The 13,798-nt window shown below is 46.5% G+C and overlaps 1 protein-coding gene across 1 annotated transcript in view; it reads right to left on the reverse strand.

Moving 5' to 3' along the window:
- The window catches only part of LOC119385785 (integral membrane protein GPR155-like), a 130,483-nt gene that overhangs the window by 8,436 nt on the left and 108,249 nt on the right, over nt 1-13,798 (reverse strand). The window contains exons 12-15 of the mRNA XM_037653169.2: nt 12,279-12,387; nt 7,447-7,634; nt 4,139-4,328; nt 645-740 (exon numbers count right to left, since the gene is read on the reverse strand). Of these exons, the coding sequence (XP_037509097.2) occupies nt 645-740; nt 4,139-4,328; nt 7,447-7,634; nt 12,279-12,387 (583 nt within the window). The remainder of the gene's footprint in view (nt 1-644; nt 741-4,138; nt 4,329-7,446; nt 7,635-12,278; nt 12,388-13,798) is intronic.

The following is a 13,798-nucleotide window of genomic DNA, read 5'->3' on the forward strand; positions in this document are numbered from 1 at the left end:
GCAATTCTTACAAAAACTTTTGGCGCCCAGTGTCTTAAACGTTGTGCTAGTCTTAAGACGTTTCCTAAGCACGGATGGTCTCTATGGCTACCCATCTTCATTTCGCAATTTCAACGCGTGCCGTAACGGGAATAAATAAAGAATTATAATTAGGGAACATTTCGCTACTTCAACATTGCCACTTGTTACGAAAGTAAACGCTGCGCTTTTCTCTCGCAAGGCCTTGTGCTTTCACTCAAGCTGTACACCAATGTTTCATCAGAACTAGCCTCACCGACAAGTATGTATGACGAAGAAATAGGAGCAACGTCTTTACTTCGTTTGTTTTCTTCGTATATTCGAGCAGTTGCAGTTTCTTAGTTTCCTGAGTTGTCGTTCATTTGGTAGCATCTAACTAATGACTGGCTTTCAATAAGCTTGGTGAGGCAAAGGAAATAACATTTTTTCTCCGTCTAATGACCCTCGAGATTTGAAGAAGCACCTCCGAGGACATGAGGCAACGTGGCTTAGCGATTGCTCTCGCAATGTCCGATTTCTCCTGGTTATGTCGTAACCGTTAAGATTCACTTGGACGTCGAACACGAAGGCGGGATTGCAATTGCTCAACAATGATGCACGTTTACGAATCTCCGAATGTTCCATACCTGTCCGAAACTTAGTGTTGCATCCACTAGTTGAAGAGCCCTGAAAACGCCGTACGGAATTCCAAGAAATAGCCTCCCGTAGCTGACAAATATTCCCTGTAATAAAAAAGGGGGAGCGTCACGAGATAACGATTATTGTAATTGCAATGACTTCCAATGATCGCCGGGAAGTTACATTCATTCCAACTTACCGTATGTGTTCTAGGTTAAGTCCTGCCATCTTACTTAATAGCAATAATTCTTTGGTTTTAACGTCCCAAAACCACCATATGATTGTGAGAGGCGCCGTAGTGGAGGCTCCGGAAATTTCGACCACCTGGGGTTCTTTAACGTGCACCTAAATCTAAGTACACGGGCCTCAAATATTTTCGCCTCCATCGAAAATGCAGCCGCTGCAGCCGGGATTCGAACCCGCGACCTGCATATCAGCAGTCGAGCCCAATAACTACTAGACAACCATGGCGGGTGTACCATTTAGTTGAACGCCTGTAATTTCATGTAAGACAGAAAGCATGCACGAACGCCTTTGTTCTTGTGCTCGCGTTCGTTATGCTGCTGATGCTGTAACAAATGCCAAATAAAAATTGATTGATTGATTGATTGATTGATTGATTGATTGATTGATTGATTGATTGATTGATTGATTGATTGATTGATTGATTGATTGATTGATTGATTGATTGATTGATTGATTGATTGATTGAAATAGGTGCACCATTAGCGAAGGCGGAAAGCCGATAGCAAAGCGTGTACTTGCCAAAGAAAAGTTTTCTGAATTCGGCTCCTGATTTCCAGCGATATAACGCGCTCATTCACGAAGCAGCCGAGGTTTAGCAGCAACTGCTGCGGTTATGCACCCACGTCCGCAATTATATTCTTGAATTTTAGCTACTATGATGTGAAACTATCCACGCAGGTTGCGGGTTGCTTTGCCCAGACGTGCTGCATAAATCATTTCAGAAAAACTTACACGCCTGTTGTATTTATAACACAGAGAAAGGATGTAAACGATGCGCGAACGTCACCCTCCATGGCATCAAATAACTACGAATGCGTTATTGCAGTTTTTACGAACAACAAACCTGCGCGGATGACTGTAGCACCGATAAAATGTCATCCTATGCTGCGCACAGAAGCCCGTGTTTCTACCTCTCTGTTACAGCAGAGCTGTTATGCTCGAGTTTGGCCGTGTGTCGTAGATAGAAAATTATCATCACCATGAACCGGCACGCTCTCAGATCACGCGCGCCCATTTCTCTGGCGTGGGATGCAATACCTTTGATGGGCGAGAGAACGACTACAGAGAGAGAAAGAGAGCGAGAGAAAGGGAAAGAAAGAGAGAAATTATTGGCGAAAAAATTTCTTGGCTAGAGCAAGCATAGCCATGTGTAGTACAGTACAGAAAGGGGTGGGAAAGAGAAAGGTGAGAAGACAAAAGCCTAAGGAGAGAAGCCAAAAGTCAGTTAGCCAAGCCAGCACAAGCCATGTGCCTACCAGCTCTGCTGTGACCCAGCCTTGCGCGACTTAGTGCTAGCTACGCTAATTTTTTTACTCTTCCGACCTCTCTTTCTTTCCTTTAAGTATCATTTCCCAACTCCAGTGTAGGCTAAGAAACACTCGTTCTAGCTAACCTCTAGATGCATTTTATTTTTTTCATATCTCTCTATTCTTAAAGCATAACAAAAATCCGCGCGGGAATACTTGCTACCCATTGTCTGTCTTCTCTCATTCCTAAGCTGCGCTTTGTTACACCTTAAGCAGAGCCTCCAGCCACGATGATTCGCCAAGTGATGCCACAGTATTACTACTCCGGGGTTGTATAACGCTCCTTGAACTCTGCCTCTATACCTCTCTCAAGGAGTTCCAACGTTGCTTATTCTAACGGTTTAATTTTTAATGAATAGACTTTCAATATTTGCGGGTCAAGAACCAATCTCCTACCCCAAGGCGCCTGGTAAATGGCAATCTGTGCTTCGGACTTATACAATGTACTTACATATGCATCGACTATTCGAAGTCAGTTAAGACGGGCCGTGTGCACAAACATATTTATACGGCCTCGATGTGCCACAGACGGTCGCTGCTCTCTGTCTGTACTGTTGCGTCCTAGCAGTCATTGTTTCACCTCTTTTGACATTCCCGTCCAGAGGCGACCTCTGAAGTAGAGGTCGTAGCTGGAAAACGCGCTTCACCGGCTTACAAAGCAATGCGGGATATTTCTGCTTTTTCTGAAACTTACTGGCCCAGCAACTTGATGTTAATTTTGTACCAAATGTACACACAGATAACTCTCTTTCCCTCTTTTCTTTCTCTTTTTTTTCTCTTTTTCTTTGCCCGCTTTTCCAGGTTTTTCCAGGTAAACTGGTTGTGCGTCTTGCTGACCTTCGCTTTTGTTTCTTCCGTTCGCTCTTTCTCCCATTTCTCTCAGTCTAAGGTTGCGTCAAGGTGTGTTTACCATCCCGGTCGATATGCTTGATATGCTCCGCTAACGAGCATGAGGCAAGCCGGAGCCAAACTGTCGATTCCCGTTTACGCTAAGGGATAAGCAGCGCGCGAGGGCTGTCAGAAATATCCCTCCAAAACCAAAGAGGATAGAGAAGCCAAGAGGTAAAGAAAAGACCCAGACACAATACTGCTCGAGCTGTCTGGCTCGCAGCGCTGTCTAATAATCGCCTCTCCCGTCAGCGCCCCTCTTATGACGTCAACCGCAGTCGCTGTGGCATTTCGTCTGCGGATCCTCTGCGGGCAATCGATTTGTGCAGTCGCCTTAGCAGCTTGCTTACAAACAGCCAATTGCATGCAGGCCGTTATTTCTGTTTTTCTTTTTCTGTATTCTTTTTTTATTACCAGGGGCGGCGCCAGGATTTTTTTACGTTAGGGGGGGAGTGGGAGGGGGCGGCCGACTCCCCGTGTCCCTCCCCTCCCCCCCCCCCCCCCCAGGCGCCACCCCTGCTCATTACTAGGCAGATTATAAGAACCACGCACGAGTGAAAGCACAGAGAAACAAAATCTAATGCTCGATCTCTGGCCTTTCGTATTTTTCCATACCAACAGACTGCCTAATTAATCCCTGGAAAACAAAATTTTACCTGTTACGGTTTATTCGTGCGCCTATCCTAGGAAACAAGTAGTGGAGTTGTAAATGTGCCATGTTTTCTCCGTAAACATGTTTTTTCAAGAACAAAGCCGTATTCAGGAGAATGCTCTTCGTGCTTGCAGAGGTCGTTATGAAGTAGGCCTGCCTTTAAACTCAATCCCATCACAGACCCACGCTTCGGGTTGGTGTTTATCATAAACACGGAATCATCCGTACAAAGTTTACGCAGTAGGCCTTGTATTTGGTAGATCACGGAGACGTGCGAGATAAGAATATAAAATCCGCAGGGCCCGCCTCATAAGTTGGTCACGCGAGTAATGTTCCTGGAAAGTTGCGTGATATATCGAGGCTAGTTACTTACGCTGTTAATGCTACGGAGAAAATGTGGACGACTTACGATCAGTATAGAAATGAACAGCGCTCCTATCAAGAGCGTGATGCCCCGCACGTCGTCCTCAGGCTCGTAAGTCTTTATTGAGGCACTGTCGTCACTTCCGGGCCAAGACACTTGTCCTGAAGGCGACAAGTTGAAGCGAACTCGCGCTGTAGTTTCTAGTAAGCGTTTTGTGTCGCGTATTGCGTCAGACCTGCAAAGGAGGAAGTGAAAGCACGCAATGCACATCAGACACTTCATCGCCCGCCATTCATTCATTCATTCATTCATTCATTCATTCATTCATTCATTCATTCATTCAATCAATCAATCAATCAGTCAATCAATCAATCAATCAATCAATCACAAAGGCGTGCTCGGGGAACCTACATTCGATATTACAAGCAGAGAGTTTATTACAAGAAGGCATTGAGCTCGGCCTGAACTAGTACGCTTTGGCCTGCTACTCTTGACTGGAGAAAAAAGGAAAGGAGAAAAAAGAGTGAAGAAGGATGGTTATGGGGAAGGAATAGGGAATGCGTATATAGTATAACCACGTAACAAAGTGGTTTGTCTGAATTCTAGCGTCTAATTCGGTATCATGAGAAAATATATAACTATCCTTGTACACTATAAAAAAAGAATCCTTTCACTCTTTTTTGAGAGTTCTGGCTTGCCACGTATATGACTCTCTTGAAAGAGACACGTCTACTCTCTTCGGAGAGTCATGTGACCCACGTGGCAAGTCAGAACTCCCCGAACCGAGTCACACATACTCTTTCTTAGAGTGTAGCAGTTGATGACACTGCCTGGTTCGACATTGCGGACAATAAACGAGTTTCACTCAGTGTTTCCACTCCGATTCCTGCCAGCGTTGAAGCCAGCATCTTCCGTTGTGACACGTAAAGTGGGAAGTCGCAAAATTGATGTGATAAAGTCTTACGCACTTGGCAGGATATTAAAGGCAGCAGTAATTGTAATATATCACGAAAAAAAAAGCTCTACCGCCGAATTTGCGTCCTGATTAACCAAACGTTAAAAAAAAAAACAAGGCGCATCGGTAACATATAGTGTATTTCTCGGTGAACAGTCGATGTAACTGACCGCATTTAGATTTGCACGTCGTGAGCTGCGTGTACGTTATCATGACGGGTCACAGTCGATCGAGATCGGGAATGTATGGCTAATAAACGTACTATTTATTGCCGTTATTGTGCAAATATGGCACTTCATGTCTTGTATGTTTCATGAAGGTTCCCCAGGGGCGAGAGAATTCGACAGGTCGCAGTGTCAATGCGATTTCGCGAAGCGCACGGAGAGGTTAACAGTAAAATGCCGTCCACAGCTGCGCCAAGCTGAGCCCAGCGCGCATGTAGCTATGCCATGCCATGGTTCAAAGGTTTTTAGGGTAGCGAATACTTTCGTCTTGTTTAAAACCACAAAAAACGTCCTACTGGCTACCCTATACGCTGAGGAAACGCGAAAGGGTAATATAAAGATGAGAACGAGAGAAGGATCAAGGAAAATCGCGATAAATTTGCTCGCGCGTTTGGAACTGCACCACATCATCAAAGGCGTTCGCAAATGCCAGTAATATTCGAGAGATTACATAAGTGACCTCACTACCTCGTGGGCACAAATAGCGGTGGAGATGGTGTTCTGGTACACAGCAGAATCCGCAGTGAAAGCGCCAGATCACGCAGTCTTCGCATCCTGTTAGAGAGTGAACGTTTTTGTGGCTCAAACCGAGGACAGTGGCCGACGCAAACATGAATTCTAACAGGTGTGAAGGAGAAGAACAAATTTTGTGTCGAATGCATGCGCCAGGAATTCCTTACGTGATTATAAATGAAAAATTTCGCTACTTTGTAGAGAGAGAGTAGTGAAGGCTATAGGTAGAAATTATGTAAAATGTCAACAAAATTTTTTTCACACAATGATAAGGCAGTTCTTTCGTGGTAAATTAAAACCGACGTTTTAACCTGGTGCATCTTCAGTTCTATCGTCCAAATTCAGAAAGAGAGCGCATAATTACTGACCGACTTCCATGAGCTCTTCACAACACCTGAACTATTAGTCGGCGAAGGTATCGAGGGGATTGTGACCCACCAGCGATAGGGGAGCGTCGCTACGTGGGAGGTTGCGGGTTCGATCCTGGCTGCAAATGAAAGGCGAAAATTCTTGCGCATCTAAGCTTACGTAGTACGCTAAAGGGCCCCTAAACCACCCCGCGTTCAAAGACGAGGGAGTGGATTCTTTCTCGCCTTCACTACCCTTTCCTACAGGCGATATCTTCTCCTCGCCACTTATTTCTTAAAAGCATGTGTACAATGCCATGCACTGAGCGTTGGGCCTATCATGATTTCGCTCTTATCAGCAACACACTGTTATCTCCGCTTGCGCAGTCGGAAACGCACAAAACGAAGTGAAATCAATTGATCGCTCAAAATAGTGATGCGGGACAAGGAAGAACTGGTGAGCGGCTGCATGGCGAAACAGCGTAAGAGACAATTCACAGCTGATATTTCGCGCATATTGACCAATCGAGAGTATGTGCCGTAATGACGTCACGGGAATCACTGTTCTTGCGTCACGAAGTGCGCCAGAAAGACTAGGAACGCCAGAAGAGAATACCGCGCTTGTTTTTTTTTATATTTTCAGAGGCTGTTTAGGGGCCCTTTAAGAAACCGCAGGTGGCCAATGCTTTCTAACAGCGGCATATCTCGAAATCAGAACACATTTTTGATGCGTACAACCTTAAATGTCATTTAATTAATGACACCATGCTAATTGCTCGTTAGGTACACAATCCTCGTCGCAACAATATTTCAGCAACACAAGTATCATATTATGATAAGTGGTTCACGTTAGAAAATATAAACAACGTGATAAATGATGTACTCGCAAGGTCTTATATTTTTAGGAGATGTGAGGGCGCGTTAAGCGTAATATGCAGGCCCACTGTGATAAGTATGGGCTAAATATCGCTAATCTCTCGTTGATTTTCAGCTGTATAGACTCGTTCTGTGGAGCTACAAAGCTTTCTTGCTTTACTGGAAAAAAAAACCAAACGGGAAAAACATTAAATGCGAAGCATTTCTTTCTTGATTAACCAACGTCGCATTGACTCTATCTATCTATCTATCTATCTATCTATCTATCTATCTATCTATCTATCTATCTATCTATCTATCTATCTATCTATCTATCTATCTATCTATCTATCTATCTATCTATCTATCTATCTATCTATCTATCTAAATGCTTTCAAATCGCTCAAGCCATTTTACCCGACTCCCCGTTTGGCTAACTTGTTGCCGTTCAGTACTCACTTGTGGGCAGGCGGCGCCTTTTCATAACGCTGGTATTCAAGTTCGGCCTCGAAGCCCCTTTTCGAACGGCAGCAGCAGCAGCATTCAAAGAACGTCGACGACTTCAGCGCTCGCTCGTAAGCGTGTTGCAACAGGCAGAGTGCTATCAGTCCGGCGCACACACTTAGCAGCACGACAGATGCGACGGCCTGCGACGGGAGCCATGGAGAACAATACGCGCTAATTAGTTTCAATTCGCGGGCCCTCTCGACACACAGGGCGCAACACACACAAACAATTCGCAATTAAAATACCTCGAACAATCTGTGGAAATACGGAGGACATTAGTGTTGTCTTCTGGGGTTTCTTTTCCACCGCACTTCGTGACGCTATCGCGAGGTGACTGACGTGATGTCACTTCGGCATACAAGATCTTGATTGGTACATGTACGAGAGATGTCAACAATGGGTGTGTTCCAATACTCACCGTAGATGGCTAAATAGACAGCTAAGTGGACAGCGGCCATCTTAAGTCCCATTCCATTTCTCACGTAGCCGGTAAAATAGACAGCTTCGAGAAAGACAAAAACGATGCAGGCTACTTTGCTGTCCAAACAAGATGGCGGCTCAGCGCAATACTCGCGTAGCTCGGATCTCGCCGGTATGGTCGTATGTACACCAGTAGGCGCTTTTCCAGGCGCTCAATGTAAGCTACGTTAATTTTTTCATAGGTTTGAACACGAAAGAGGCTAAACAAAGAACATTTACGTTTGTTTTTCTTAGCTTTCTCTTCTCGGCGCTAGGTGGCATCACGTCGCGTAGACGTCTTCTAGGCGCGTTCCATTTGTCGGACAACATGACCTCGATGCTCTCTTCTAAGCTGTCAGCGTAGACTGTCTACGATGCTGTCCAGAATTGGAACACAGCCAATGTAATTAACGTAATGTCATTAAGGTCCAAACTCACAGCTGGTTCGTACACGATAGGTACATGCAGGATCACGCACGTGACGTCGCTGGGTTCCAAACTCTCGGTTTGTGCGCATACAGGAGATGCCATTCTTGTCCATTCTGTCCTGCGCGCCTGGTCTCAATTCTTGTGCTATTTTTTTTTACAATGAATGGATTTGAATTAGCTTCGACTATAATGGTTTCATCGCGTTTTGAACTGCGCGAGCCGAGAAGTGATAATAGGCGCAATGCTCTGCGGTGCACGCATTGTCGCTGTCGACGTGTAATAATATTATCTGGCTTTTAACGTCCCAAAACCACGATATGATTATGAGAGACGCCGTAGTGGAGGGCTCCGGAAATTTTGACCATCTGGGGTTCTTTAACGTGCACCTAAATGTAGGTACACGGGCCTGAAACATTTTCGCCTCCATCGAAAATGCAGCCGCCGCGGCCGGGATTCGATCCCGCGACCATCGGGTCAGCAGTCGAGCGCCATAACCACTAGACCACCGTGGCGGGGCACTGTCGACGTGTCTTCTAGAGAAAAAATCAGGGGAGAAGCTAGAAAGAAAGAAACCACTGTCTCGACTTCTAACTCAAACAGGTGTGAGGAAACGCTTAATGTATCTTAGACCTTTTGTTCTGTAGAATAAAGCTCGCATATCCTTAAGTTATATTTGTGGTCATTGTCAGACGTGCGAATTTTTTTCGTCTTTCTCTTTCTTGTACGTGTGTGTAGTCACGTGTACACGCTTATATATATGCTAAGGCCACTCAATATTCCGGGGCCACCACACTTTGTCACTCGGTTGTCACCCGAATGGGAAGTCACAATGCGGGGTCCTGCATAAATGTTTATATCGGGCGAGACATTGGTCGTGGCTTAGAAACGCGTCCAGATTGTTCCATGGCGTGCGCGGGCACGCACGTGTGTACGGTCCAGAGCCGTCTGACGACAGAACATGAACTCATACATCGAAAGAACGGACACGTGGCTGAGTGATCGCATCGTTAAAACGAAAAACCCGCACAGAGTAAAAGAAGCGTAAACATCAAGTCGATCGATGGTGAAAGAACCATAATAAAGCAAGACCAGCACTGGCCAGCACCCGCTGGACGATCAATAAACTAAACGTACGTTCTGTACGATCGCGCATTTATGCTGAGGATTAACGGTGCTAAGTCCGCGTGTTCGAGCGCAGAACAAAGAGACAAGGTGCGTAGAATTCCGAGAGGTATTTTTAAGAGCACATTTTCTTTCTTTTTTGCGATGATTTATTATCACTTAATGAAAAAACATGAGCACGGACATCACGGTGAAAGCTCGAAACATCCCTCTTCCCCTCACCACGAGAAAACCGCGCGAGCAGACAGCGGAAGGGCAAGGTTCTCCCTGCGCAAATATAAGAAGAAGCGAGCGAGCTCGCCGACGACTTTTAAATCCGCCAGTCGCGCTCCTCGCGCCATCTCGCCGGTAATGAAAAAACGCTTCTAAGCGCCTGCCGTCTGTGAGTCCTGTCAGCGGTAAAGGGTGTGTATATAACGCTCGCCGTTAGCTACCTGAAGGACCTGCGCTTCCTGGCATAGTGGTTAGCGCCACGCGCTGCGGAACGACGGGTCGCTGGATCGATTCCGCGCTTCGGAAGCATTTTTTAAAATTATTTTCCTTTGGGACTTTGATATATATATACATACTTATACATATACGCTGAATGACTGCGACGGCGACGGCAAAATCCAGCCGAGACTGTCCATATAATTGATCGCAATAAAAAGGGGTGGTTCATTGTCCTCTGACTGCGAAAGGTAAGAGACGAAATGTGGGACCGATATGACGAATAATTTTCCATAACCATCTGCATCCCACTAACAGAACTACCGGCCGGTGGTCAGATCCTAATACTATATTCCCGAGAGCGTCTTACGCTGCAATTTTCCGTAAGGAATTTTCGCCCAATCGTGATGCTGAACGTATCGTTATCGAAGCTTCCTCACCAATGACAAGGAGCTCTGACGAACGAAAAGCTTTGTGAGCTTGTCCCATGTACTCCACAAGATTTCGCAGAAAAGCGACCGTATGTAAATATCTGGAGCCCAATTCGCAAAACCTCTCTTTCGTAACAGCATTCTCTCATTGGCCAGCCGCTTTCGCTAACCATGTGTCCCGTATGGTGATTGGCTGTAAGATTCTCTTACTAAAATTGTTACGGTAGGACGTTTTTGTGAACACTGCCTTCGTTGCCTTCACCCGCGATGATCTTTCAGGACGACATTCCAGAATGTTCTCTGCCGTCATCGGTCTGGGATCTATACGAGCAAGAGCGGCTGCGAGTGATTTTCTCTGCGCATTGTAGCGAGGACAGTCGCAGTAGATGTGCTGCAGTGTCTCCTCGCTAACACAGTTGTCACAAAACGGGTTGTCAGCCATTTCTATTCGAAAGGCGAATCAGCTGCAAAAGCATCAACAAAGCGAGCAGCTGCGGAGGTTCGCCTCTTGCCTTACAACGCGTAGTGGGCCCTTCGCTGATTCGCAAAAGGAAGCATTGTGGCGTAGTGGGCACCTAACAACTGTACTTGCGGTAGGCATTCTAGGATAGTTTGAAATGGCCAATGCTACGCGTACAGTCGTTCGTTTCCTTATCGTGCGGTTGAGGTATGCACCGAGAATCGAAGCAAGGCTAACAACTGAGAAGGCGACGCGCGCGGGGCCCGATTGCGCTATCGCGTTCTACTCTTGAAGGAGACGCTCAAGCGTCCTCCAAGTTTTCTTTTCTTTTTCTTTTGAATAAAATACCCAATCCGTAATATACTGTTACCTTTGCTCATAAACACTCCTGCTGAATCAATGTCATATCTGTTTTGTTTTATTTTTTTACCCCGGCATGGTCTAAGCCTCTTCTGCTCATCTTGACTGCCGGCCAGCTAATGCTTTCGGTCGGACGAAATTCCATAGATTCCGAAAGCTATACGCTTCGGAGTGGTGTTGCTCGGTGAATATCTCGCCAATCCGTTACGACGAGTTCATTAGTCTGAGATGTTTTTGCCGCGGAAAACACATTTATCTCGTACTGTTTCAAATAATGACCCCGAGATGCCTTCGCCCTCACATTTTAAAGATTAGACGAGGGTGCGGCGTGGTGATCAACAGAGTGTGCGCGTGGTGTCATCGAGAAGAACAGGACACCCGGAGATGGAAGCGAATGTCAGCTGAGGCACGAAAGATATAGGAAGGAATGATTCATTTATTATGAGTGAAGCCCCTTAGGCCCACACCCCGCCGTCGCCGTTGAAGCTTCCTTCTCTTAAGCATCGCTTCACGGCCGTGATTGTGGATTGTGAAATGACAACCATCATTCTAGCGCACTGCGGGCGCTTTGTCGAAGGTAGTAGCAGACGCTCTCCCCACCCGGCGCCGGCTCAAAAAGACAATGAGCCCCGCCGCATCACCGCTCGCACCCCTCTGCCACCTGTCTCCCCCTCCCTCCGCTGCGCGCGCCGTACTCACTCGCTCAGTCGTTCCCGCCACCGAGCGCAACAGACGCTCTCCCCACCCGCTCCCCACCCTACCGCCTTCATGAAAGCCAGCAGCGAAATCAGGCTTATAGTCGTTTGCGTCCCATTTCTAAGGAGCTTCGCTCATCGGTTGTATTCGTACACGGAACAACTGCTAGTATTTTATTTATTTATTTATTTATTTATTTATTTATTTATTTATTTATTTATTTATTTATTTATTTATTTATTTATTCGTGGCAGACTGATACTGATATCACTATACCCGCTGGTATAGTCATCTTTCGCATCCGAATGACGGTCTCATTTTGTTTGACAGCACAAAGACGAACAGGTGATAATTAGGAAGTTCTGATAACACAGCAAAGCACTCGCATATACACTTGCCTCGCATTCGCCGTTGAAAAACAAAGGAACTTCCATGTCGACATTGCCTCGATGTCCGCACACCAGGCGACCGACGATCATTACCGTCGCTGTCAGGATGACCGGAACTCTTGGTCACAGGTGGATTATATGAAAAAAAAAAAACAATGCTAAAATAAACATGACAGTGGAAATATACAAGAAGTGGTCAATGTCATGCACAAGAGATACAGCGCCGCATATGAGTCCGCACTTCAAAACGTTCAATTCGTGACTTTCCCTTCGGGCATCATGCGGGACGTGATACAATTTTCCAGTTATCTTTATCTTTTAACACGAAAGTGTTTTATGCCGGGGTCCACCAAGTACATCCGTCACGGATATGACGTTGATAAAATGGACGCCAGCGGGTGAGAAAGAAAAAAACCAAGAAAAAGATCCACCGCTAGGATTCGAACCCACGATCTTGCGGCCGCGACAGCAAGCGCCCGGCGCCCTACCCACCAAGCTAACTCGGTAGCTGCTGGACATGGCGCGAACGCGCCTTATACCTTTCACACATTCTCTTTCGCACGGTGCTCTCTGTGGGCGGTGTAGGTAGGAGGCGCGGAGCTAGCGCGGAGCGGGGCGGTGCCGCCGTCTGTGAGATCGGCACTTACTAGCGCTTCCTCCGAGATTGTGCGCGATATCGGAGGTCATGATTAGAGCGTCTCGATACCAGCGAGGTACACTGGCCGCGCTGGCGTCGCCGAGGCACCCTTGACGCAGTTACGTTGGTTACGTTCTTTCTTTGCCTTTCGCTTCGTGTTAGCGTGCGTCGGCTCATCGGAGTAGTGCAGCTTCCACATGCACCACCGGGATTTCTCCGCCGCCGACTGCTTCGATTGCGAGAGCACCGACTAACAAAACTGCTGCAATACGCGTTGCAGAAAGGACGCAATTTCGACGGGCGAATGTCGTGCCTTGGTGGAGCGAGACTAGCGCCTGCGAGACAGAGCACAGCGGGACGCACGCGTTTGCGGCTCAGGCTACGAACCTCTACCTCCCGTGTTGCTGAAGCGTAGTTTGTGGTAGTGTGTGCATGAGCGCAGGCGTCGGTCACCCATTGCTAGAAAGCGCGCACCGTGCCGTTTCTCTCCTTAATTGACGACGCTTTGAAGAAGTGCATACAGGGTACCAATGAGTAGCACTGACAATTGGGCGAGTTGGTACAGATGCATGGCTTCAGAACGGCGCAACAAGGAAGACGAAAATACGAAAGATCACACGAACACAAGCGCCGACTCACAACTAAAGTTTATTCCATATCACAGAGCAGATATATACACACACGTGGCCACACACAACGTCAAAAAAACAAAAAAACAACCAAAACCCAAAGCACGTGCTTTGGGTTTTGGTTGTTTTTTTTGTTTTTTTTTTGACGTTGTGTGTGGCCACGTGTGTATATATCTGCTCTGTGATATGGAATAAACTTTAGTTGTGAGTCGGCGCTTGTGTTCGTGTGATCTTTCGTATTTTCGTCTTCCTTGTTGCGCCGT

This window comes from Rhipicephalus sanguineus, chromosome 3 (assembly GCF_013339695.2).
Source record: "Rhipicephalus sanguineus isolate Rsan-2018 chromosome 3, BIME_Rsan_1.4, whole genome shotgun sequence".
Classification (NCBI taxonomy): domain Eukaryota; kingdom Metazoa; phylum Arthropoda; class Arachnida; order Ixodida; family Ixodidae; genus Rhipicephalus; species Rhipicephalus sanguineus.